The sequence below is a fragment of the Rhododendron vialii genome, chromosome 1a, assembly GCF_030253575.1.
Source record: "Rhododendron vialii isolate Sample 1 chromosome 1a, ASM3025357v1".
NCBI classification, from domain to species: Eukaryota; Viridiplantae; Streptophyta; class Magnoliopsida; order Ericales; family Ericaceae; genus Rhododendron; species Rhododendron vialii.
Genome location: NC_080557.1, coordinates 43,970,744 through 43,993,672, shown reverse-complemented (window position 1 = coordinate 43,993,672; position 22,929 = coordinate 43,970,744). Strand labels below are relative to the sequence as shown.

Genomic DNA, 22,929 nt, shown 5'->3' with positions numbered 1-22,929 from the left:
GAGCATCGTTACGAGGTGAGTGAGGGAAGGGAAAGCTGGTGAATTAGGGAAAGGGAAGGTCAGTCTGCACCGGTAAGAGTTGATGGTCTATCATACCTCAACAAGTTTCCCACAACCGTAAAACAATTTTGCTTAAGCATTGAGTTGATTTTTAATTACGTTTACAGTGGTTGTCAATAAGACAAGAAGAATACGAAGACAGTTTTTGATGTATTTAACACTTTTCGAGGCACATTTAATACATAGAAAATTGTGTTTTTTGAGCAAGCAACTCGCTGCATATTTGGTGACAACATTCAAATGCTTTACTTAGTTTGGAAAAGTTTTTATTTTCAATTTTTTTTTGTTTCTGATACTTTTTGAAACAGGTATCATAAGCATGTTTGTGTCATTGTTTTTGTTGACAAAATGCACACTAATTTATGAAAATTCTAGAAAACACAAAAATTGCGTTTTTATTTGTTTTAAAAACATGTTCGGCATCCCAAAAAATAGATAAACAAAAAACTATTATGGTTACCAAACGGTATTTTTTGTTTTTATTTTTTAATAAATAAATAAAAACTCATTTCTTATTTTTCGTTTAACTTACAACTTTACCAAATATAGCTTTAATGTTAAGATATTTTGATTTCTTGTAAATTAGCCGTTTGGATACAAAAAGTATCCATTCGTATTTGAAAGACTAGAAGGTTTTTTTTTTTTTTTTTTTTAAAATTCTACTTTATATGGTTGCCATTTTTATGGGATTAGAGTTCTATGGTTTTTTTCTCCCTATGTATGGTAGAAAGTCACTTTGAGGGGCTTCACTATTTAGAATTAGAAGCGGGTCCAATCTCTTCCGTTCCAAATTTCGATCTCTTTATGCCGATAAGTTTTTCTGTTGTTGGATTGTATAATTTTTTTTATGTTTTGAATTTAATAGCCGAAAAATTCGTTAACACAGAGGAACCAGAGTTTTCGGCACGAAATTCTTTCAGAAGTCGTAGGGTAAAATTACATATATGTGTGTGAACCCTAAACTACTAGTCGAACCACTCTTTTACACTCTTCCATCGAACCAGCCTGCTGGCAGCTCCGGCAACCGTCGGCGGCATAAGTCTCTCTCTCTCTCTCTCTCTCTCAGTTCGTGTCCCTGCCATTTCATGTTCTCTATCGAAAAGTTGTATTTTTGAAAAATGTCTGCTAAAATAAGCTCAAGGCAGAGCAAACTCCATAAGAAAGTGAAACTTACGACTGGGAGATCAAAGAGCCGTGAGGCTGACGGTGAAACCCTAGGTTTCAAAAAGAAGGTCTTTCGAGTAAATAAAAACGCTCGAGTTAGTTTAGATGATGCTGTTGATGTTAGTTTCCATGATACCAAGAAGGGTGAAAGGAGGAATGTAAGGCAAACAACAGAAAGTAAACCTTTCAGTGGAACCCTAGACTCCAAGAAGGGTTTTCGAGGAAATCGAAATGGTAAATATGATGCTGGTGAAGTTCCTTCCTTTGGAAATAATAAGGTGTACGCGAGTGAGAATGGTGATAGGAGGAATGTAAGGCGTAGACCTTTCAGTGGAACCCTAGATTCCAAGAAAGGTTTTCAAGGAAATAGGAATGATCGGCTTGGTAAAGAAGAAGCTGGTGAAGTTTCTTTCTATGTTAAGAAGGTGTATAAGAAGGAGAATGGTGATCAGAGGAATGTGAAGTCAAAGAATGTGGATAAACCTGTCTATGAGGAAAATTTTGATGGTGAAAGGGGGTTTGAAGAGAGAAATTATGATCGGAAAAGGAAGAGAGTCTATGCCGATGATGGTGGTAACGGAGATGATGGAATGTTCTGGAAGAATGTGGAGAGACCTAGCAGAGGAGGTTTTTCTAAGGGGAGGAAGGAGGTGGAGAGACCTAGCAGAGGAGGTTTTTCCCGGGGTAGGAATGAGGTGGAGAGACCTAGTAGGGGAGGTTTTTCTAAGGGGAGGAATGAGGTGGAGAATGATGTTGGTAAAGACAAACGTACCATGGGGAAATCTCATGATTTTGGGCAACTTGAGAAGGAAAATGTTTTCAAAGGAGAAAGAAAGGCTCGAGAAACCGAGTCACTCGATAATCATAGCCACAAGAAATTGAGAACTGAACTGAAGGGTATTGATGATAGGGGATATCTTAAAATAGATCGAGGTGGGGATAGTTTGATGAAGAATGATGCCAAGAGTAAACATGACTTGAGGAAGCAATCAGAGCAGAAAAGTAACAGACGCATGGATGATAATTCTCTTGAGAATTCTGGGAAGAAAAAAGTTCATGACAAGAAATGTGGGAGTGATGATTTGGCTCAAAATGAAGAGCGGCCAACAAAAAGCAAGCGAGTAATCCGGATAGATCCAAGTGATATCACTAATAAGCGGCTAGATGATGGCATCGTCACTATTGGTTAGTTTTCCAATTCAGTGGTTTTGAGTTTTGTTGTGAATCATATTTATTGCACATATCAGCCAATTTTTTGATTTACTTGGTTTATGTGGTTTGTTCTTGGATTTCTCTAAAAGGGTATTTCTACCTCATTTCACAACTCTGCTTTATGGAATGGTGATTTGGAGCTTGCTGGAGAATGTGTTATAAGTATGAGTTGGCTATTCTGAATGTTATCGGTTGGACTGTTGGAGCATGTAAAGGGAATGCATTGTATTTGGGGTCCTAGCTTCTTTTGACAATCTCATATTGCTCACTGCTAGTAATTTGTTTGATCTCTTTATGAGATTGTGTTAATAAGTCGTTATGTGCTTGTACAGTATCTTAGAAACCAAATTGATCAAAAGAAGCATGCAAATGTCGTGAAAATTTATGATGCAAATTTCGGCCACCAAAATCCTTCGATTCTATTTCGTGTATCCCAGTTTCTCTAGAACATGTTTCTATTATTTTTTGTTATGTAATTTGGTAAATGGGTAACATGTTCGAGTTGGGGACTTTATTCCATCATTGAAAGTCAAATTCTTTTACCATTGTCTGATGGACCAATTATCAGGTATGAAACAGAGGATGGGTGTTACGGTGAGGTGTTGCCCGTACTTAGAAAACTCTTATGTTGTTGGATCCTTATGACTACTTAAGTATCATGTCAGCCCCTTATGAATTGTAGATGTTGCAGAGGCTGTTCGAACATTTGGGCTTATATGCGCCTTCCTAAGTTTTTTTTTTTTTCCTTTTGATTTCAGCGTCTATATAGGTTTGTTATTTCTTGGCTTATGGCTCTTGGTTACATGTTCTCTAGGACCTACCAAAGAGAAGAAAGAAGATGCTGAGAAAAATGAAAGCGTTGAAATGTCAAAGAATGCACAGTTTCGTGCGATAAAACCTAGCCCCTCTGTCCTTTCCTTTGTGGAGGATAATGTAATTTCTCTTAGAAAGGCCTTTTCAATTTTAGCTGCATGTTCATATATATTCGTATTTATATGTTGTTTGCTCTTTTTTCTCTTTAATGGTTTTTGGCAATTCCATCTACAGTTCTTGGGCCGTAGGCGTTTGATTGAGCTACGTAGAGCAGGCTACAACACTGAGCTTTCTGCGCCTTTGGATAACATCCCCTCTTCTACAAGCATAGAAAGAGAGCGAATTGAGGAACCGGTATTTATTTGTTTTACGTGTTCACAAAGTTGTTTGCCATTCTTGCAATTTCTTTCCCCTTATTTTTCACGGGTTATTGGTTAATTTAGTGACAAAATGGGATTATGTATTCTGAAATCTGAAGTGTTAAAACACCGACACAGTTTCATGCTGTTACCATGACCTTTCCTTTAAGGAACACCACTATTGGGTTAGGTTTAAAAGTGATTGTGTTTGGGATCTGCAACCTTAAGGAACACTGATATTGGCTTATGGATTACCTTGCCCGTCCCCTTTGATTGTTCAAAGAATTGTTTGTCAAGTGGCGGTTATCCATTTGACAAGCAATTCTGTTTTTTAATTGGTGTGAAGGAGAAGATGACTGAATGTGGGGGAGTTTTTCAAAATTCGGTTTTTGCCGACCCCATTAGAGATAGACGCCAGGCTTTGTATATATTTGTAACCAAGGCTGTGGAAGCTATACACACAAATCGCAACTAGGAATCACACTTTTTCTGTTGTTAAATTGGTGCAGAGAAACTTTGCATTTGTAGCACTATGGAGATGCTCAAAGAAAGGCATTACTTGTGAGAGCCAAGACATTGGCAAGAGTGTAACAAATTGTCCTTGACATTTTATGTATTTGGAAAAGAACTTAAGTTTTATGACCTGAAAGCCAGGCCAAAGTTCTTATATTCAATTACTTAGCATGACACTGGAATATTCTGAGGCCAATTTCCAATTAAGTTGTCCATTGTTTTATGGTTGATGTAAAGTTTATCCTGTCTACACTGATGACTGAGCCTTGAGTATTCTAAACAAATGTTTCAAATACTGTTGATTTGATAGAGAATGTTAATTATTCAGTGCTCCCTATCCATTTCAGTTCATAAGTGGTTTGGTGCTCACTATTCATGGCAGGTATTTCGGAATAAATTGACATTTTTTGCCGCTGCAGACATTTCTTCGTCATTCCCACCTCCTGATCTTCCCGAGATTGCATTTGCAGGTGCTTGTTTTCTAATTGTTTCCCTTGTGGTGTGTGGTTATCAATTTTGTTTGAACTCATGAGCTTTCCTGAAACAAGCAATTTCTATTGTTTAAGGTCGGTCCTTTCCTTTTGTAATAGTGGGAAGATTTTGATTTATACGGTGTGTTCTATACCTGTTGATTGTCATCTGATCCTGGCTTCCTTTTTTGTTTGCTTTCGTGGTGTTACATTGTGGGCTTAAGTTTGTCTTTATATGCATTTACTAATACCTATGCTTTTCTTTAGTATTATTTCATTTCGGTTCTTCCCAAGAAGTGAGATAAATGTTAGTGAGATATTTAGCTGAATGAAATTTTCCTTATTAGGAAGGTCTAACGTTGGAAAGTCATCCTTATTAAATGCTCTGACCAGACAATGGGGTGTTGTACGGACATCGGATAAGCCTGGGCTTACTCAGGTGATGCTTTTTCCAAGAAATTGAAAACTTAGTATGTGTTATATGGATAACCATCCGAAACATTCTTCTGCAGACTATTAATTTTTTCAAGCTTGGACCAAAGCTCAACTTGGTTGATTTGCCTGGATATGGCTTTGCTTACGCAAAAGAAGAAGTTAAGGAAGCTTGGGAGGAGCTTGTGAGTATGCCAATTGGTTCTTGCCTTAGATGTTTCTTTTCATTTTTTGTCTCTCATCTTGTAAGTAGTGAAGCATAAAAGTTTAGTGTGACGTCGTTGGTACCTGGTTTGGTCCCTGTGAGATGTTATGCGGAGGTGATAACTCTTCATTCCCTTGAAAAGCATTTTGGGGTACTCGTGCTATAGATAATGTCCTTTGTGCTTGTCAAGGAAAGGTTATCACTATTGATAATTTGGTTCGAAGAGTTGTATGTGCAAGCAGACTGCCAAGTTGGTGGTACATTAACATATACACTATACCGTGGGGCTTAGCTATCTCCTGTCTTTAGGGTGGGTGGTATGAGTATTTCTGGATGGCATGGTTGAGCTTCTTCACTTTTGGCGAGGGGCTAAACTGCTAAAGCAGGAAGTGGGAGTGGCGACTGCGGGATATGATTCGTCTCTGTTTGATGTTGCTTATTTGGTGGGACAGGATGACACACTTTGATGGCTTGGGAAGTTCTTTGTGAGTTAAAAGCTATCTTGTTTGTAGTCTCTGTAGATGTGAGTCTAGGGAGAGTAATCTAACCCTCCACCAATTGCTTGAAATGATAAGAGTTTTTCATTACTCTCGGAAGTGCATAGGGCTTATTGATTTTTTGGTTTCTTTTTATGCTCTCCTTCTGTATATCCTTTTATGCTCTTGGTAATAACTGCTTACCAATTTATGTTTTGAACATGTACTAAATGGCCAAACAGTCTAAAAATATCTCCTTACACCGGGAGGTCCATGGCATCATTTGTGTCACTGGCACACTTCATGCCGCTCTGATTGCTTGATATTTTTCGATATTGGATGTTATCTATCAGATGTTATCATGGTTTTCTCATACCAAGCATGTGATGGCAATTGTCTATACCATTTTAATAAGCGTGAACAGCTGTGTTGATTGATCTGGAGAGTACTTGGCTCCATTACAAAGGGTAGTCAGATTTGTAATTTTTCCCTTCTCATGGAGATTTACTGTTGAAAAAGGGACCATTCTTTAGGTAGGAAACTGAAACCTATGGAGTGTGAGTATATAAATTGTCCCCAACTAAGGATTGCTTTGCTCAGCTGATGGATTAGATTAATGCATTCATGGCGATCAAAAAAATATTCTAGCATTCATGCTGCCACATTGTTATTAATTCTTCTTTTTTATGCTTATTTATTGAACAGCAGTTGATTCTGATTCTCCCTGTTCTTTCTGTAACTTCTGAATTTTCTAGGTGAAGGAGTATGTTTCAACACGTGTTGGTCTAAAGCGAGTATGCCTTCTTATTGATACAAAATGGGGTATGAAGCCAAGGGACCATGAGCTGATTGACTTGATGGAAAGGTATGGATACATATGCTTGTTGGTTTTCACTCTTGGTTCATCAGATGCATATTATTGCCACTAGACCTCTAAATGGATCAGTGGCATGCATGAATAAGTTACAATCCACAATGGCAGTATGATAGGAGGCCCTTTCTTGTTTTTTCCATGATGTCTGTTCTAAGACTGTGATTTGAAACTCCATTTAATAATTTATGAACTGTTATTTCGGAATCTTGTAGCTCTGGCATGCCTCTTGACTCTCATCCTTTGAAAGTTCTTGTATTTGCTGTAATTTTGGGATGAATCTCGCAACATTGATGTGAGTACTGATGCGTCATGTTTGTGTGCTGCATAATGCTCTCTCTCTCTCTCTCTCTCTGAGTGTGTCTCACGCACCTGTATGTTCTAGTTGTGGTGGGAAATTTCAAGTGTTAGTTGATACAGAGTGTGTGATGCTGTTATGTATATCGCAGGTCTCAAACTAAATACCAGATTGTACTAACCAAGACCGATTTGGTTTTCCCAATTGATGTGGCACGCCGTGCAATGCAAATTGAAGAGGTGACTTCTGTTTCAATTCAGTGTTTAGTGCAAGATATACCTCTGAAAATGAAAATTAATGCATACATCTAATTGCAGAGCCTCAAGGCCAATAAGTCTGCAGTTATCCCTGTGGTATGAAGGAAATTCTGGATTATTTCAATATTTTAGGTCAACGATTCCTGGAAGCAAGCTGAGAGTTCCACTTTGTTTCTTATTTTAGATGATGGCAAGCTCAAAGACTGGAGCTGGCATCCGAAGTTTAAGAACAGTGCTAGCTAAGATCGCTCGCTTTGCAAAAGTCTGAAAGGTACTATAGCTGCCATTTTATTGGAAATTGTTCCCTCCTATTTTCTTGCTCTTATTCGATTTCTTTTCTTTGAGTTCAAGCTTGCAAGTATTTTCATGTTATATGACAATATCCCAAGTTTGGCAGTTCTACATATCAACTTCTTAAATTGGAGCTGAATTGTCTATGGACGTGGATAGTTTGAACCATGTCTGAATAAAACTGCAAAACCTGACCCCTATTTGTTAACCTGTTCATTCTTTTTAGGTTTCACTGGTCCTTCTGAGGCTATTTCCCAACTCTAACTGCTGCTTTTGATTCTTTTCAGTATCTACATGTCCACATTTTGTGTTTCAGTACCGTTCAGCATTTTACACAATGCCTTTGAAAATTTAGGCAGGTGACATGTTTTCAGACAGCCACAGCCTATAGAGCCCTCAGTATCTCTGATACGGTAAGTTTTGGACTTTTATTATTTACCTCTTCCTGCATTGTAGCCTATTGAATTCGCTAGTTGGGTTACTTGGTTAGGTTTTATTTTGTGTGGCAAAAGAAATTTTATCAACTCGGAGCATAAAGTGCAACGAGAAAAACTGGATGAAGGAGAAGGCAACAAGGAAAGAGAGATAAGCCCAAAACTATGGGAACGCTACCATTGCTAAGCAAACAACCAAAGTTGACAAGATGCCAACCCAAAAGCCCAAAAACACCAATATATGGAAATGCAACACCAAAAGCACAAAACATCACAGCAGCAGATGCATGGACCCCTAAACTAACATCTGAAATAAAGAAACATAACCCAAATACTCACGAGACTATTACTGTCTATTGGTTTTGTATTTGATATCTGCTATTGGCCCTTGTTCATTCATAATATTGAAGGTTTAGTGTTGTCTATATTGTGCAGATTTTTGACTGATTCTGCATGGGGTGATTAGCTTGCCGAGCAGAATTCAAAGGCTACAAATTTCATCTTCTGCAATATTCAAGCTTCGAAATTTCAGCCGTACATCTTCGTTCTCGAAATTGCCAGAGACTGAAATTGAGAGCATCATGTATTGAAAAATCTGTTTACATAGTACAGGAAAGTTCCGTCTTGGAGGCAACCAAGTTTTTCCGTACATCGACAGTAACACATTCTAGAATGCATGGAGTGTTTTGTATCCCTTGCATGTGCTAGTCTTTCTGTACTATTTTTTTCTTCAAGAATATTTAGGATTCCCAAACAAAGAACCATTTTTTTTTTTGGGAACCGAGGTGTCTGGGCCAGCTTATGCACACCTCGACTAAATCCTCGGGGGAGACTAGCATAGCAATCCACCGCTATGGCCTCCCTCTTAAATCATGGTTTGCTTCCAGAGAGGATTGAATCATGCCATTTTGCAGGCACAGGTTTGCCCTTACCACTAGGGCAACCCATGGGGGTAAACAAAGAACTTCTTGTCTGATTTATGAACATGTGAGAGTTCTCGATATGTGAAATTGGATGTAGCCGACTACATGAGATAAGGTTTGGTTGTCCATTTGTCTTGTTTTCTGATTTGAAAATGAAATGCAAAGCATTGTCATTGTGAGAGATTTTCATTGACTCTCAAAGTGATAGCTACGTAGGACAAGTACGCACGATCTCCATTATCAACCAATGAAACCTGGAACCGGTGGATGATGTTTAGGTAGGTTACATGAATCATTGTGATTGTGGAATCCAAGTCATCTAACCCACCGTAACGTACTTTTAGAATAATGGGTAAATACCAAATAAGGACAAAAAAAAGAAAAGGTAGGAGGAATCGTTGAGGTTAATAATGATTAATCATTATGAAAAATGAATAAGAGTAATCTAGAAGGGTGAAAAAGGAGGACAAGACTCGAGAAGAAATCGTGGATATGAGGTCCGCCCAAAAATCCCTAGAGAAAATGGTAACCCTTCTTTTACGGCCACCAAATCACTAGATTTCCTTCTTTTTCTTGTAAACAAGTTCATGGCTAGTTTAGCCATGCCAATACCGCTACCAACCTTAGAGGGCCTCTTAGGTCCTGCCTTAAGACCTGTACAAACATGAAAGTACGGGTAATATATTAGCCATTCGACTTCTTGCGTTATCGCCCATTATCTTTGGGCTATGCCAATCTCGACCTTCCTCGGGCCACAGCTCCTTTTTGGAGGGTCTATGGGAACAAACCTCAACATATCAGGTTTGTGACTCTGTGAGTCTCGAGGGGTAGCGTTGCCACCCCCGGTGCCACATATTTGTAGAGGTTGCGCGGGACCACCTCCCTTGCAAAGTTCTATGCGTCCCACTTGGATTGGGTGGTCAAATCGTCAACTTAGTCAAACGTTACGTCCGTTGACCTTCCCCACAGCCTCTAAATAGTCCAAGTTCCAACTCACATGTCTTTGAGATTTGTTACAGACGCAATGTATTTTGTTATGTTCTTAGTTTTTCCTCTTGATCGGAACACAATCTTCTGACTTCTAAACTATAGATTTCATAGTCTTAAAAATTGTGCTATGTGTAATTCACACATCATTTAATTTTTTTTCTAGACATTTTTTTTCACCCTTGATGGGTGGTTGATTTACGAGAAATTAAAATGATTAAAAAGGATATCTACATTAGGACCATTAATATCCTAACTTGCACTTAAGATAAACACTAGTGTAATTAATTAATTAATCCTATATTGTCCACTAATTAATACTGTACATCCGTTAGTGGGGGCGGCGTTAATCATTTTCATCACATGTAGTATATATAGTCCACCCCATAGATAGAGACTATTCCATTCCCAATTTCCCACCAGACCCGGAAACCGTGTTGACAATTTCCTAACCACCCAACCACTCTCACTCATCCTTTTCTCCAATCAAAACCTAATTCTCTCTCTCTCTCTCTCTCTCTCTCTCTCTCTCTAAACGAAGAGAGAGAAAAATGTGCCCGCTGAGACTGATTCTCATCTTCCTCTCGGCCACCCTCGCCGGCTTTTTCGTCCTCAGAAACCTTAAATCTCAGCCCCAAATCCTCCAAGACCCCTCCGAAGATTCCATCAATGCTAAGCCCGAATCTTCCGCAAAACCCGATTCCGTCGATGGATCCTCCAAGGTCCCAATTTCCCGCCTTTTCGTTAACATCTAGGGTTTCTTTTTTCCTTTCTCTTTCAGTTTTGTGATTCTGTTTATGAAACTGCAGGTTTTGGGGGTAATGAAGGCGGGGTTCTGGACCTGCGTGGACATGGCCAGTGGTCGCTACCTGTGGAGGAATTTGGTGTCCGCTTCGCCTGCACCTTCCGAGCGCTCCGACTGATACGTTTGGCCCACTTGTTATTGTTGATCTATTCTCTGTTGCTGCGTTTGTTGATTCTAATCCCACGAGTTTACACGTTTAGTTTTATTTTCACCTATACTTAACTATGACGCAACCGAAATTGTTGTAGATTTACGTTAGTGGAAGGTATGCCTTTTCTTGAAATGTGGATAGTATGATTTTACTCAAGGTTCTGGTTACTAGTATTTGTTTGTACTTGAATTTGAGAGACACATCTTCAGAAGTATAGTCTATATGTTGTGTATGCTCGCATATGTCCTTTGAAATCCCTTTCTTGCACGTGTTGTGAGGGCCAAGGGGAGGGGATTGAACGAAGTTTTGGGGGTTTTTGTTGTGTCGAGAGAGAGAGAAAGGGGAGTAAAATAGCGCTGATGCGTGTGTTTCTAGTTTTATCTTTTGATCTTTGTGGTTGGTTTGTCTTTCTTGATCTTTATGCATGGATTGAATGATTTTGTTGTGTAACAATGTGGTTATGGGCTTGTGAAGGAGAAGGTTGTAGCGTTTCTCTCCCAGCTAAACTCTCGGGCACCACAGTTTGGCACAATTGAACATCCCCTCTCTTCTTGTTCCATAAGCAAGAAAGTGTGCTTGCATTATGATCAGGTCCTATCAGTGACTTACTGACTATATCTTTACCATTTCGCCTGTTAATTTTATGAACGCTTCTCGAACTTTGTCTTCTTGAACGAGAGGATAACAAGCTGCATGAGCGTCTTTAATAGAATGTTGGACAATAGAAATGTGGATAGGAAATACTTATTTATTGTTTGCTGAATACTGAGCCTGTTATTTTGAGAGATGGTTTGAGTAGTTGGAGCTTCAAACGATTGTGTTTAGTTGGGCAACCAGGTTCTGGTAGGAAGGTTTACCTACTGCAACAAAAGACTTTTGTTTGTTAGCACCACTTATTTTACTGGTTAGGAAATCTTCAGACTTTTGTTTGGTGCTCGCTGTCCTGATCCTTCTTCTTGTTATTGGTCAATGAATGTGCAAAAAGGCCTGATGCATTTAGCCTTCACAAACAAAGTCGAGGGTGGGCACACGTGATGAGGTAGAGGTAAACTATCAATGTAGTGATGACAATTTCTACAATGTACAAGAGGAATTTTAATGAATGGCGAAACACTTGGCTTGGTTATACAAACCCCTTGGATTGATTGGATGATAGATGACAGATGAACTTATCTCTTTGAAACACTTGGCTTGGTTATACAAACCCCTTGGACTACTAGTCTACTACATATAGTATGCTGTGAATTTGTAGGACTTAGCTCTGTAGGTTAATTGTTGGTTGGTTAAACAATCCCTTGGACTACTGATCTACTACATAGTAAATTGTGAATTTGCAGGACTTAGCTGTATAGGTTCATTGGTGGTGGCTTAAATACAGATGCTATTCCTTTCGAAAAGGCACATTCGTTCTTACAGCTACATTTGTTGCCCCTTGGGTTTTATCTTGGTCTTTTCGGGGTTCTAATAGTTATATTAGGTCATTGGTGCATTGTTCTTAAAACATGGTTTGAATGTGTAGAATTTTGCTTGAATAAGTGATTGTTGGAATGTCATTTTCTTGGTATCGACTTCGAATCTTTGTAGTGACTGAATGTAAATTCTGTTTTCAGATTAGCCCCTTAAAATTTCATGTCTAAAGTGGACTTTTCCTAGGTTATGCTATTGCTAAACTTGTTGAATTTGTAAGGTATCCATCCATCTTAACTTCAAACTTCTCATACTACTTAGTTCTGGAAATGCATTATGCTCGATTCCTGGCTATACAGATTGGATTTTGGGGTTCCATACATGTGGGAGAAATCTGAATATTGACAATTCAGCTTTTCACTTTCATGGTGGGGTGGAGGATATAAGGTCTTGCATGGCAACTCGTCAGTCTTCCCTTCCCTCTCCTCCCCCCATCCCACCCCGCTCAAAGTTATTTCTGCCCCATACCCAGAGGAGGAACCAAGAATTCATTTTTGGGGTGCCCAAATTGTAGATAAAATTTTGGTATTGTTGCTATACTTTTTAAGTTGAGCTATGAGACATACAGTATAATGCAAGGTTAAAAAACTATACTAGGAAACCTAACCAGTTGGCCAAACCTAACAGGTAGGACGAATAATTCAGTATAAGATTTGCGTATATTTAGTTAATTAGAGCCCTCTAGAGTTCAAAACTTGGAGAGTGCCAAGTAGCCAGCATATTACATCTTTGGCAGTAACATTTTATTGCATGTAGTGCAAATAGCAAAGTGGGGGCATCATGGCACCCCGAGAAGTTGCCAAGCTGGTACCATGTGGCGATACCATGAGCTCATCCCAACCATCCAAAGGTGTTTTGAACGGTCCAAATGCGATCACTCTATCTCCTCTTTCTCTCTCTCTCCCAAAACCGGACTGTTCAAAAGTGGAATTGCTGACGGGTACCATGTATGTGGGTGGACGTGGTACCCGCCTGGCACCCAAAAATTTCTCTGGCACCCCTACCCTCGCCGTACTTATTTCCGCCCATGCCCACGCCCACGCCCAATCCATAAGGGTCAGGCTCCCTATCCAATCCAACACCCTTGTATATGGAGATAACTGCATTGGGGTCTTGATTTAGAAGGCAGACATAGGATAAATTTGGGGAAATGATAATGTCAAAACCATTTTTGTTGGTGTCAAAACTCTAGTGCACAAAAGGCTTGTACCATTTGCAATATACAAGACTTTTATGCACTAGAGTTTTGGCACCAACAAAAACAATTTTGACATTATTATTTCCCTAAATTTGAATCATAAAAGAAAGTTTCAATTTAATCAAAATTATGTCTAAGAAAACAAAAGTGCCCTTAATATTAATAAAGAAAGGTGTTTTTAGATTATATTTCATATAATCGTGTTTTTTAAAAAATCTGAGCAACACCAACTTCGTTCATACTATATACTAACATATTACAGAATTAGCCACCATGTCATTAACAAGAGTTGCTTTAACAAGGAGTATTTGATACACATGGAATATTTCTGAGTTCAAAGTTTTAACCTCATAACATCCTCTCTCTCTCTCTCATCCACCGCCTTCGCTCTGATAAATTAACGAGTTCCTTATAAATTTTTCACTCTTGCTCATGTATGGATTTTGGATAACTTTATCATCATATTCCTTCATATACATCATTTTAAGCTTGACAATTCATCAATTTTGATGTACTTATCTCACAAATTATTTGGTAGATTTATCAAATTTGTTATTTTATCAGTTTTGAAAAATTTACTATTTTGATAAAATTATTAGGTTATAGTTTTTGAGTTTTTTAGTAGTTGTTGCATGTTATTGGAATATTTTTATCTTTTTTTTTCCCCTGTTGAATATGAATAAAATTTCACATTCTATTTGATTTCCTTTTGGAGATAAGGGTTTAAAATCTACCTAATAAAACACAAGGGTGTGGGCCTTCACACAAAACAAGTTGATCCAAGGGTTGAGATTGATTTGATCCAAGGGTTAATGTGTGCTCTCCAACTCTCTTAAGAAAACACCCACACTCTTACAAATATATTACAAAAATGCCATTGGTTCTTTTTATCCATTGTTTATATTACAAAAATGCCCGCACCTATGGCACTACATGAGTGAGTGCGTAGTGCCGTAGGCACGGGCAAACACTAGTAGATAGAAAAAGCACAAGGATTTGTTCGATTGTTTTCATGAAAATCAAAGAACAATCATCATAGTTTTGTTGCAATTAAAACTACATGAACCAACTTGACACAAAGGGTAAAGTATGTGAACACTTGGAGGACAAATTTGTGCCAAAATTTCATCTAAACCATTGTTAAATAGCTAATTAGGTACCCTCAAACAATATTTCTCAAGCTGGACCTAACCTGTAGCAAACTTATATATCTTGTCGAGACTCAAGTCACAACATAGATGAGCTAAAAATTCATTATGAGTTCAAAACCATGCAACCTCCAGGGGTTAGTCTGCAAAAATAAAAATCTCTCGCGAATCTCTTATTTCCGGCATGGATGTTCTCATTTTAACCGGAATGAGAGAAAAAATAATTGAGGTACGAGTAAGTTGGAACCACTTCCTGCACTTTGTGTTTTTTTTCTTTTTCTTTAAAATTACGGAATCCGGAGCCGTATCGAGATGCGGTAGACTTGAAATCTGCACCGTCGCTTATTTTAACGCTTTGCTACAACGGTCGAATTTGTCTCCGATAAATTAAAATAGATCACCACGGACCACAGAGAGAGAGAGAGAGAGAGAGATGGGTAGAAGGAATTCGCGACGAGCGATCTCCAAAGATGCGAAGAAAAAGAAGTTGGGATCATCGATCTCAGAAACCCTAATTTCTTGTGAAGAACGACGGGGAAAGGAAGATGACGAAACAGGTGTAACGAAAGAAGGAAAAGGAGGGTTCTTTGCTTGTTACCTGCTCACTTCCCTCAGCCCCAGGCACAAAGGCCGTACCTACATCGGGTTCGTCTCTACTCAACTCATTTTCCAATTGACAATAAACTTCAATTCTGCACATCTGTACGTATATGAAAAACATGTGTATTAGGTATGCACGTTTATGTTTTTGATTGGGTTTCCTTTACCCTGCCTGTTTGATCTCGAGGGGAAAATGAAATTTCGATTACTAGAATTAATATACCGAGTTAATAATGGCTGAAGCTTTGGATTAACTAAGGAATCTTATTCACGAAATATATTATTTAAGAAAATTGAGTAATGATAGGGAAACAGACTGAAGTGCAGAGATTGAGAGACAGATGTGTTTAGAACCATTCGACCCACATGGGTGTCACGCGGTAGATGTGGAGCCTGCACACGTGGGAGCACTTTTGTACGTGTCCGTAGAACTTTTGAAGAAAATTAATGATATCAGCATTTTCCTTCATTATGAATTGAGGCTAGGATCTTAGTATGAGGGAGGGTGGAGATCGGATTCGTCCTGTCTTTCTTCATGGAAAGATGGGTTCGTATTTGAATCTTTTTGAAACTTTAGGAATTATGAAGATCCTAAACTACATTACTATTTCCTTGAAATATTTGTGCCGTTCAAACTGGGCGTATAGGCCACGGAATTTCTTGATTGTTCATGTTGACTTTGGACCTTGTAATCTTAAACGTAATGGATGGTGTTTATATCTTGTATAGATTTATTTTTCCCAATTTGGTAGATTTACGGTGAATCCAAGGCGTAGAATTAGACAGCACAATGGGGAAATTGGGAGTGGCGCATCAAGGACCAAGTCTAGGCGTCCCTGGGAAATGGTTTTCTGCATCTATGGTTTCCCTACCCATGTATCTGCTCTTCAGGTAACATTATCAGTGACCTTCTCTTTGACTTCGTATTTGAAACTTGCACTTCTGCAGCTGCAAGTATGTAACTGAAACTTTTGGGTATTTTTTTATGGCAACCCATTTTTTAAGTAGTTCTTTTCATACATTTGAAACACTTTGTTTGGTTTTGAGAATTTTTTTTGATGTAATGAGTGGATATAGATAGATAGAGAGAGAAACTTATTGAGAACCGTGCAGAGGGTAATTTTTTTTTTCTCTCAAAACTTGTAAGAGAACAAAGTGTTTGTGTCTGTTGGTAGCTATTATGAGTTGGTCTGGTTTATCATATGGAATGAAAGTCGCATGGAGATTACCCACTGATGAACTCAAATCCTAGATGTCTGTTTGTTTTCCACCAAATTAGGCGACTAGATTAAAATTTAAAAGTTTGTTTTGCTATGGATTGGATGGGAGGAGCATGGGACCCTTTTTCTCTTCTAATTGACCTCACCTACTTAGTGACATTATTGGTAAACTTATGCCCCATATGATGGTTAGTCCCTATGATACTTAATCTGCTGGCAAACCTTAGCCATGCTTTTGGAAGGTTGGCGGTGATTGCCTATTCACACCTTTCAATGGTCATCCCTCATCACAGCGTCAGCAAAAACTATAGCATGTAAAGAAGAGATAGTTATGGTTCCCTTTTTCCTGACTGCCCATGCATATTATCTGTAAAAATTGTGGCCATGTTCTTCATTTATCGGTATATGAAACACTATATGATGTAGTGTATTTGTTGTTCATTTGTACTCTAGGCTCCATTTATTTGGGCGTAAAATGTTTTCCGGTAAAATATTTTACCTATTTTTCGGTGTTTGGTTGTGTAAAAAATGAAAAGAAATATTTTACATGTAAAATATTTTCCATCAATTGGATGAAAATGACTTACCCTTAAATCTTCCGTAAGTTATTTTTTGAAATGAACCCGCTACCTTTAATTCTCATTGCTTCGTCGATCGTCAGTTCTAACCCACATTCAATTCCAATATTTTTAGATCTCTCCATTGTTTAAGCCGCACCCCCCTCCTCTCTCTCTCTCTCTACACTATTTTGTTGATTTCTGAAAAAATTTCAAGTGCCAACCAAACACTGGAAAATAAAAGTTTGAAGTTTGTTTTTTTGGAAAAATATTTTACATTGTAAAACATTTGACATCGAAACAAACGGAGCCCTAGTCTTTACAGGAGTGCTTGGTTTGTAGTTATAACAATCCTCCTAGTTTGTTTACACCTATTTTGCTATTCTAGTCAATTACACCTAGTTAATGGTATCTCGTACTTGTAAAAAGCCGGTTCCTTAAAGATTCTGTCCATCCATATGGGTATTGTCTAGGTGATTTGATAAATGTAAATATGTTTTTGAGAACTATGTCATTTCCGAAACTTGTTGCAGTCTTGACTGCAATTAAGGCATTTTATTTCAACTGTCCAATTAAATTAAGTTAGCCTTCATTTGGAATGAAGGGACATGATGATATAGTACAAGCCTGCTAAAGTCATCCTAGCCCTGTGGTAAAAGCATATTGTGACTTTTGTCTGTCTTTACAATAAACCAAACACTAAAGCATGGAGCAGGAATAAGTTTATTTTTATTTTTATTTATTTATTTAAAAATTTTGCAGTTTGAATGGGCATGGCAGCACCCAAGAGAGTCACTTGCCGTGAGAGAGGCAGCTGCAACTTTGAAATCCCTCACTGGGCTAGCCAATAAGATCAGGCTTGGATACAAAATGCTCACCCTTCCGGCCTGGGAGAAGTAAGACATTTCTCTCATTACAAATGGTTTCACTTTAACTTGTTGCTCTGTCGCTGACCTCTTTTCTGTTTATGATTAGCCTGAAACTTACAGTTAACTTTTTCTCAACAAAGTACACAAAGCATTCTGCCGGTTGCCCTAGCCTACCAAAGCACATGAGGGTTCAAGTTTGTTCCTTGGATGAGCTTCCTTGCTATACAGGAACCGGTCATAATAATATATTCGAAGATGAAGATGAAAGGCATGATGATGAAATGTGCAAAACTATGAGTAGTGAGAATGGATCTAGAAGCGAAGGATCGACTGTTGCAGAATTTGAAGATGAAGATGAAAGGCATGATGATGAAATGTGCAAAACTATGAGTAGCGAGAATGGATGTGGAAGTGAAGGATCGACTGTTGCAGAATTTGGTGATTGGAGGAGGACTATTGAAGAGACTACTTGTAACCAGAATGGCATAGGGATACAAGAAACCATTGGCAGAAGACAGTCAGGAGGCTTGCTTGGTTCAACTGAAGGAGATAGACCACATCCACTTTTTACAGCTCCAGCTCCAGTGCACGAGTCATCTTCCGTTACCACTAGTTCGTTTAGTGAATCAGAAGGAAGCAAAAATAGAGAGACGGTTATACTGATTGAAGAGAATAATGGGATAGAACTTGATCGGCTGGTGAGAGCTGTTGATTATGACGAACCTTCAATTTTGACTTCAGTTTTCCCTTGTGAACTTGATGTCATAGACTTGTTATCCCCGACCCCTGGGCACAAAATTAGGTTAGGTAGGAAGAAGAGAAAAGTTTCAGATGTCGGTCCTGAAACAATTGACTTAACGAAATCACCCATTTTTGTTTGAAATTTGGATTTGTTGGACATGCAACCTTTGGTTGCTGAAATAAGAGAATTAACAGAGGCTAGTGCTGCTGTTCTATAAAAGATAAATGTTTTATGTAATTGCACACAGATTGCACCAATGTGTGTGTGGTTCCCACACTTATTTGAGTGTTAATATGTATGGGTATATTACCCATTGGTGAATTGTGCACCTATGCCCTAATCCCTATTCAGTCTTAGAGTCTTAGATGCTACTCCCTCCGTCCCAAAATGATTGTCCGGTCCGCAAAACAGAGTGATAAAAATAATGCAATTTTTTCAAGAAAAAATTCAAACTTTTTTCACAAATTAAAAATACTCATTGATATCTAGTAAGTTGTTAAAAAATTTTTGATTTTTTCTTGCAAAAATTGTATTATTTTTAACACTCCGTTTTGCGGACCGGACAAACATTTTGAGACGGAGAGATAGATATGTTTTTACTCGAATTTGAGATTTTTACGTCCTTAATAACATAATTGCCGGCATATGGTATACCTGATGACGTATTTATCTCTTCATTAATTGCTTAATCAAGAGGGGAAAAGAAGATGAAGCAGAAATCCAGTATTTTCTTCATTATTTAAGTGTCTTTTTGAGTCAGGACAGTATTTTACTGTCAGACATGCATACGATTCGCTTAGCATTACGAACGCCTGGTTATGGTGTGTATTTTCATAAGTCAAGGCTTTTCAGTAATGTAACCAGAGAGTGTAATCGCCAACAAACATCAACTTCCTTCTCTGATAGCTCAGAAGCTTAGAACTAGGCAAGTAGGGTTGAAAGGTAGGGTGTTTTTCAAACTTTTCAGAGGATCAAACCAAGAACTACGAGATCACCCTTCATTCTGGGGTGACAGGGATCGTATTTCATTCGAGCATTTTTTTTTCATGCTTATCCCTGAGTTCTGGAGAAAGTTGCAATCACTAGGATTTTGCTAATCCTCCCTTACCGAAAAGAAGAGCATGAAATTCTTTTTCCTTTCCACAGGGACAAGGAGATTGGATCTGGTCGCAATAAGAATGCTTGGAATAAACTACTCAATTCTTGGTCTTTGACCCCCTCAATCATTACGAACGCCCCAATTAGTGCAATGGGATATGTCTATTTATCTATCTCTTGACTTGAAATGGAAGCAAGCCATTGAAAGCCGGTCATAATCTATTACAGCAAAAGAAAAGGCACAGCTGATTACATTATAATGTGTGGAAAGCAAACACAACGTAAAACTTTCAGGATTAACAAGAAGTTTATTTTGGAAGAGAGATGATTCAAACCAAAAAAACAAAGATATAATACAAACTAAAAGCAAGATATGATACAAACTTCAGCTAGTATAGAAAAATCGCAAGGAATAATTATTAAGGTAACTTATCCTGCAGCTTATGCTGATGTATTAGTAGTTGTTGGGCTTGCGGCTGCTGCTCTGGTGGCAGTTCTGGTGGCGGATGGAGTTCCAGTGGTTGCTGCTGGTCACCTTGCCATGCCCAAACAATGTCTTCTAGAGCAGGTCTCATGCCATCTTCTAGAAGCTTCTTATATTCCAATGTATCTCCGTTAGCTTTCTTCACCTCCACCAGATGAAAAGATGGAGTGATTTCAAATATCTCTGCATCGATGGACAAGATCCCCTTTCTACCTTCCTTCACTCCCTCGAATTTCAACAACCCTTTATCCGCTTTCCTCACCCTCAGCTTCAACCACTTAGCAATTTCCTCTAGCTTGGATATGATGACCGATGCAGGTTTCCTTGAAGTAAATCTTGCTTCTTTCTTTAGATGAGAATCCTCAAACAAGCCGGAAAGATCGAATCCGGAAGAAAATGAGATAATGTCAAAAGCATTCAAGTTTGCAGGATTCAGTAGTTCTTGCATACTACTACTGGACTCAGAGGGTCCAGAAGTTGATTCTGCACTCAGACAAGCTGTCTCTGTGCTTTCTGCATCTGTTTTTGTTTCTTTGGCGCTCAATTTCCTTTTGAACCAAGGATTTTCCTTGATTTTAGCAATGGAAATTCTGCTATGGGGATTTGGATCCAACATCCTTGACAATAGCTTCCGTACCTCTGGCGCAAAGAAATTGGGGCATTTATATTCTGATTTTCCAATCTTCCTATACATCTCCATCAAGTTTGAATCCTGAAATGGGAGATAACCAGCCAAAAGAACGAATAGGATCACACCACACGACCAAATATCAGCTTTCGCCCCATCGTAGCCTCTCCTGTTAATCACCTCAGGAGCGACATAGGCGGGGGTCCCACAAGTGGTGTGAAGAAGCCCATCTTGGCGCTTTGACTCTGCGAATGCACTTAATCCAAAGTCTGAAACCTTGAGATTCTCATCCTCATCTAGCAGCAAATTCTCAGGTTTCAAATCCCTGTGATAGACACCCCTACTGTGGCAGAAATCAACCGCGTCGATCAACTGTTGGAAGTACTTTCGAGCAACGTCCTCCTTTAGCTTTCCTTTGGCCACCTTGTTAAAAAGCTCACCTCCTTTACAACACTCCATGATGAAATATATCTTGGTTTTGGTGGCCATGACTTCATAAAGCTGCACAATATAAGGGTGCCTAACCAGTCTCATAACAGATATTTCGCGTTTAATCTGATCAACAAGCCCTACCCGCAAAATTTTCTCCTTGTCTATCATTTTAATGGCTACACTCTGGCCAGTTCTGAGACTTCTCGCGAAGTAAACCTTAGCAAAGGTTCCTTGGCCTAGTAATCTACCTAATTCGTATCTTTCCATCAACACACTCCCTTTTTTATCCATACCAGGACAAAAATATGCGATATATGACTATACAATACTCTGTTATTATCTCCTCCTAATATGATATATGAAGCCTACCTTGCCGGAGCAATAAACGGTAGCATATACTCAACCCTCTTCAAGCATTTATAACTGATTGTCGCACTGTGAGTTTGAACACGTGCACCAAGTAATGAATGAGCTAAATGGCCTGTCTCATCGAAGATGAAGTAAAGCGGCTTTTGTAAGGTGAAACTATTGTGGACTTCAGAGGAAGGGTTCCGAATGCTCAAGCACATCTTTCAGCATTCCAAGATTTCTCTCTTTTACATACAACTAGAAAATGCTGGGAAAAAATATCTGAATGCGAGATTTAGACCTGGACAGCGGGGGTAAAAAGGTAGATGTTATAACTTATGTTCGCAATAAATTAACAAAATGCAAAAGTGATGAAAAGAATGGAGAATAAAGGCTGATTGCAGATGGTTATAAGAGCCTCAATCTATGTACATCATTGAATGCCGGAACAATAGAAGATTTCAGCAAGTGGATGCATAAGAAAAAATTGTGGTTCCTTCAGATTTTCTGGTAACAAACCATAAAACAGATATCTCCAGAACCAAAATCACAATCAAGGTCTCCTAGGACTACCACCTACAAGTAGATTTAGTGAAGAAGATCTTGTGCTGTATTTACCCAAAAAAATAAAAAATGAAAAAAATCTTGTGCTGCAATTTTGCATTATCAAATGTCAACCAAGATTTTCGTGTTGTCATGCCAAACTGGCACAAGAGAAAGAACATGAAAATATTAAATTCACCAACCCTCCCGGGGGATGGTGCTGTGCCAAGCTTAAAAATTACAGGGAGCGAAAGTGCGGTGATAACCATGTTTAATTTGTTCAACTTTCAAATCAATCAATAAATTTAAAACCCAGAATTTCATTACCTAATTATAATATCCTTATTATCAGAATACAAAATTTCTCATCATTAGACCAACAAAACACAGAATTCCATCATTAGATACTATCAATAGGGAAACAGATGGATTATGTTTCCAATACCTAAATCCATCAACAGCATTAAATGCCAAGAAAAAAAAGAACAAACCATTCCGACAACCATTCAAACAACCCACAAGCCTAATTGGACACGCTCACATACAAATCGAAGAAATTCGGAAGAACCCAAGTCAAAAGATCAATCAGGACCAAATAGTGAGTAAGAAAACAGGAACAAAGGATCCAACTTTAGAAACAGGAACATAGTTACCTTCTTGGGCTATTTACAATATTGTTAGAGCTGAGAAACGTCTGAGCAATCCACGAACTGCAGAGAGAGAGAGAGAGAGAGAGAGAGGGAGAACAAGTTTGTATTTACAGAAATAAAAACCCCATGGGTCATTTTCGAAGTCATTATATATACATGGGTATATATGTAGGTGATTACGTGTGTGGAAGAGGAGTAACGATTACGAATCAAGAGTTAGGGAG

At 38.5% G+C, this 22,929-nt stretch overlaps 4 protein-coding genes across 9 annotated transcripts; 3 read left to right on the top strand and 1 right to left on the bottom strand.

Moving 5' to 3' along the window:
- The first annotated feature begins 1,032 nt into the window (after window positions 1-1,032).
- On the top strand, window positions 1,033-8,616 carry LOC131298274 (uncharacterized). 4 transcript variants are annotated; one of them, XR_009190480.1, is made up of 12 exons: window positions 1,033-2,409; window positions 3,251-3,369; window positions 3,484-3,603; window positions 4,504-4,591; window positions 4,939-5,030; window positions 5,104-5,208; window positions 6,460-6,569; window positions 7,025-7,112; window positions 7,191-7,226; window positions 7,315-7,401; window positions 7,709-7,834; window positions 8,291-8,616. XR_009190480.1 is itself a non-coding variant. In XM_058323649.1 (11 exons), exons 1-10 carry the CDS (start codon window positions 1,179-1,181, stop codon window positions 7,396-7,398), a joined length of 2,073 nt encoding a protein of 690 aa, XP_058179632.1. In that variant the 5' UTR covers window positions 1,036-1,178; the 3' UTR covers window positions 7,399-7,401; window positions 8,291-8,616. The 4 variants fall into 4 exon arrangements, 1 of the variants encoding a protein (XP_058179632.1); XR_009190483.1 differs by having other exon boundaries at window positions 1,036-2,409; window positions 7,777-7,834; XR_009190482.1 differs by having other exon boundaries at window positions 1,036-2,409; window positions 7,648-7,834.
- A 1,542-nt stretch (window positions 8,617-10,158) lies between these two features.
- Window positions 10,159-10,953, top strand: LOC131307897 (uncharacterized). Its single transcript, XM_058334638.1, has 2 exons — window positions 10,159-10,487; window positions 10,575-10,953. Exons 1-2 carry the CDS (start codon window positions 10,317-10,319, stop codon window positions 10,686-10,688), a joined length of 285 nt encoding a protein of 94 aa, XP_058190621.1. The 5' UTR covers window positions 10,159-10,316; the 3' UTR covers window positions 10,689-10,953.
- A 3,892-nt stretch (window positions 10,954-14,845) lies between these two features.
- On the top strand, window positions 14,846-18,843 carry LOC131307890 (uncharacterized). Its single transcript, XM_058334625.1, has 4 exons — window positions 14,846-15,179; window positions 15,887-16,025; window positions 17,674-17,807; window positions 17,887-18,843. Exons 1-4 carry the CDS (start codon window positions 14,968-14,970, stop codon window positions 18,659-18,661), a joined length of 1,260 nt encoding a protein of 419 aa, XP_058190608.1. The 5' UTR covers window positions 14,846-14,967; the 3' UTR covers window positions 18,662-18,843.
- Window positions 18,844-19,821: 978 nt separating this feature from the next.
- Window positions 19,822-22,929, bottom strand: LOC131307872 (CBL-interacting protein kinase 2). 3 transcript variants are annotated; one of them, XM_058334598.1, is made up of 2 exons: window positions 22,709-22,929; window positions 19,822-21,813 (listed from the first exon to the last, which is right to left on the bottom strand). In XM_058334598.1, exon 2 carries the CDS (start codon window positions 21,453-21,455, stop codon window positions 20,040-20,042), a length of 1,416 nt encoding a protein of 471 aa, XP_058190581.1. In that variant the 5' UTR covers window positions 21,456-21,813; window positions 22,709-22,929; the 3' UTR covers window positions 19,822-20,039. The 3 variants fall into 3 exon arrangements, with proteins under 3 accessions (XP_058190581.1, XP_058190597.1, XP_058190588.1); XM_058334614.1 differs by having other exon boundaries at window positions 19,822-21,780; window positions 22,709-22,857; XM_058334605.1 differs by having other exon boundaries at window positions 22,726-22,836.

Excerpts from the sequence above, each read along its gene's own strand:
- LOC131307872 (XM_058334598.1), bottom strand. The coding sequence starts at position 21,455 with ATGGATAAAAAAGGGAGTGTGTTGATGGAAAGATACGAATTAGGTAGA.
- LOC131298274 (XM_058323649.1), top strand. The coding sequence starts at position 1,179 with ATGTCTGCTAAAATAAGCTCAAGGCAGAGCAAACTCCATAAGAAAGTG. Across the intron at positions 4,592-4,938 it reads TCCCGAGATTGCATTTGCAG|GAAGGTCTAACGTTGGAAAG; the intron begins GTGCTTGTTTTC and ends TTTCCTTATTAG. Across the intron at positions 5,031-5,103 it reads ATAAGCCTGGGCTTACTCAG|ACTATTAATTTTTTCAAGCT; the intron begins GTGATGCTTTTT and ends ATTCTTCTGCAG.
- LOC131307897 (XM_058334638.1), top strand. The coding sequence starts at position 10,317 with ATGTGCCCGCTGAGACTGATTCTCATCTTCCTCTCGGCCACCCTCGCC. Across the intron at positions 10,488-10,574 it reads CCGTCGATGGATCCTCCAAG|GTTTTGGGGGTAATGAAGGC; the intron begins GTCCCAATTTCC and ends ATGAAACTGCAG.
- LOC131307890 (XM_058334625.1), top strand. The coding sequence starts at position 14,968 with ATGGGTAGAAGGAATTCGCGACGAGCGATCTCCAAAGATGCGAAGAAA. Across the intron at positions 15,180-15,886 it reads AAAGGCCGTACCTACATCGG|ATTTACGGTGAATCCAAGGC; the intron begins GTTCGTCTCTAC and ends CCAATTTGGTAG. Across the intron at positions 17,808-17,886 it reads ACCCTTCCGGCCTGGGAGAA|CCTGAAACTTACAGTTAACT; the intron begins GTAAGACATTTC and ends GTTTATGATTAG.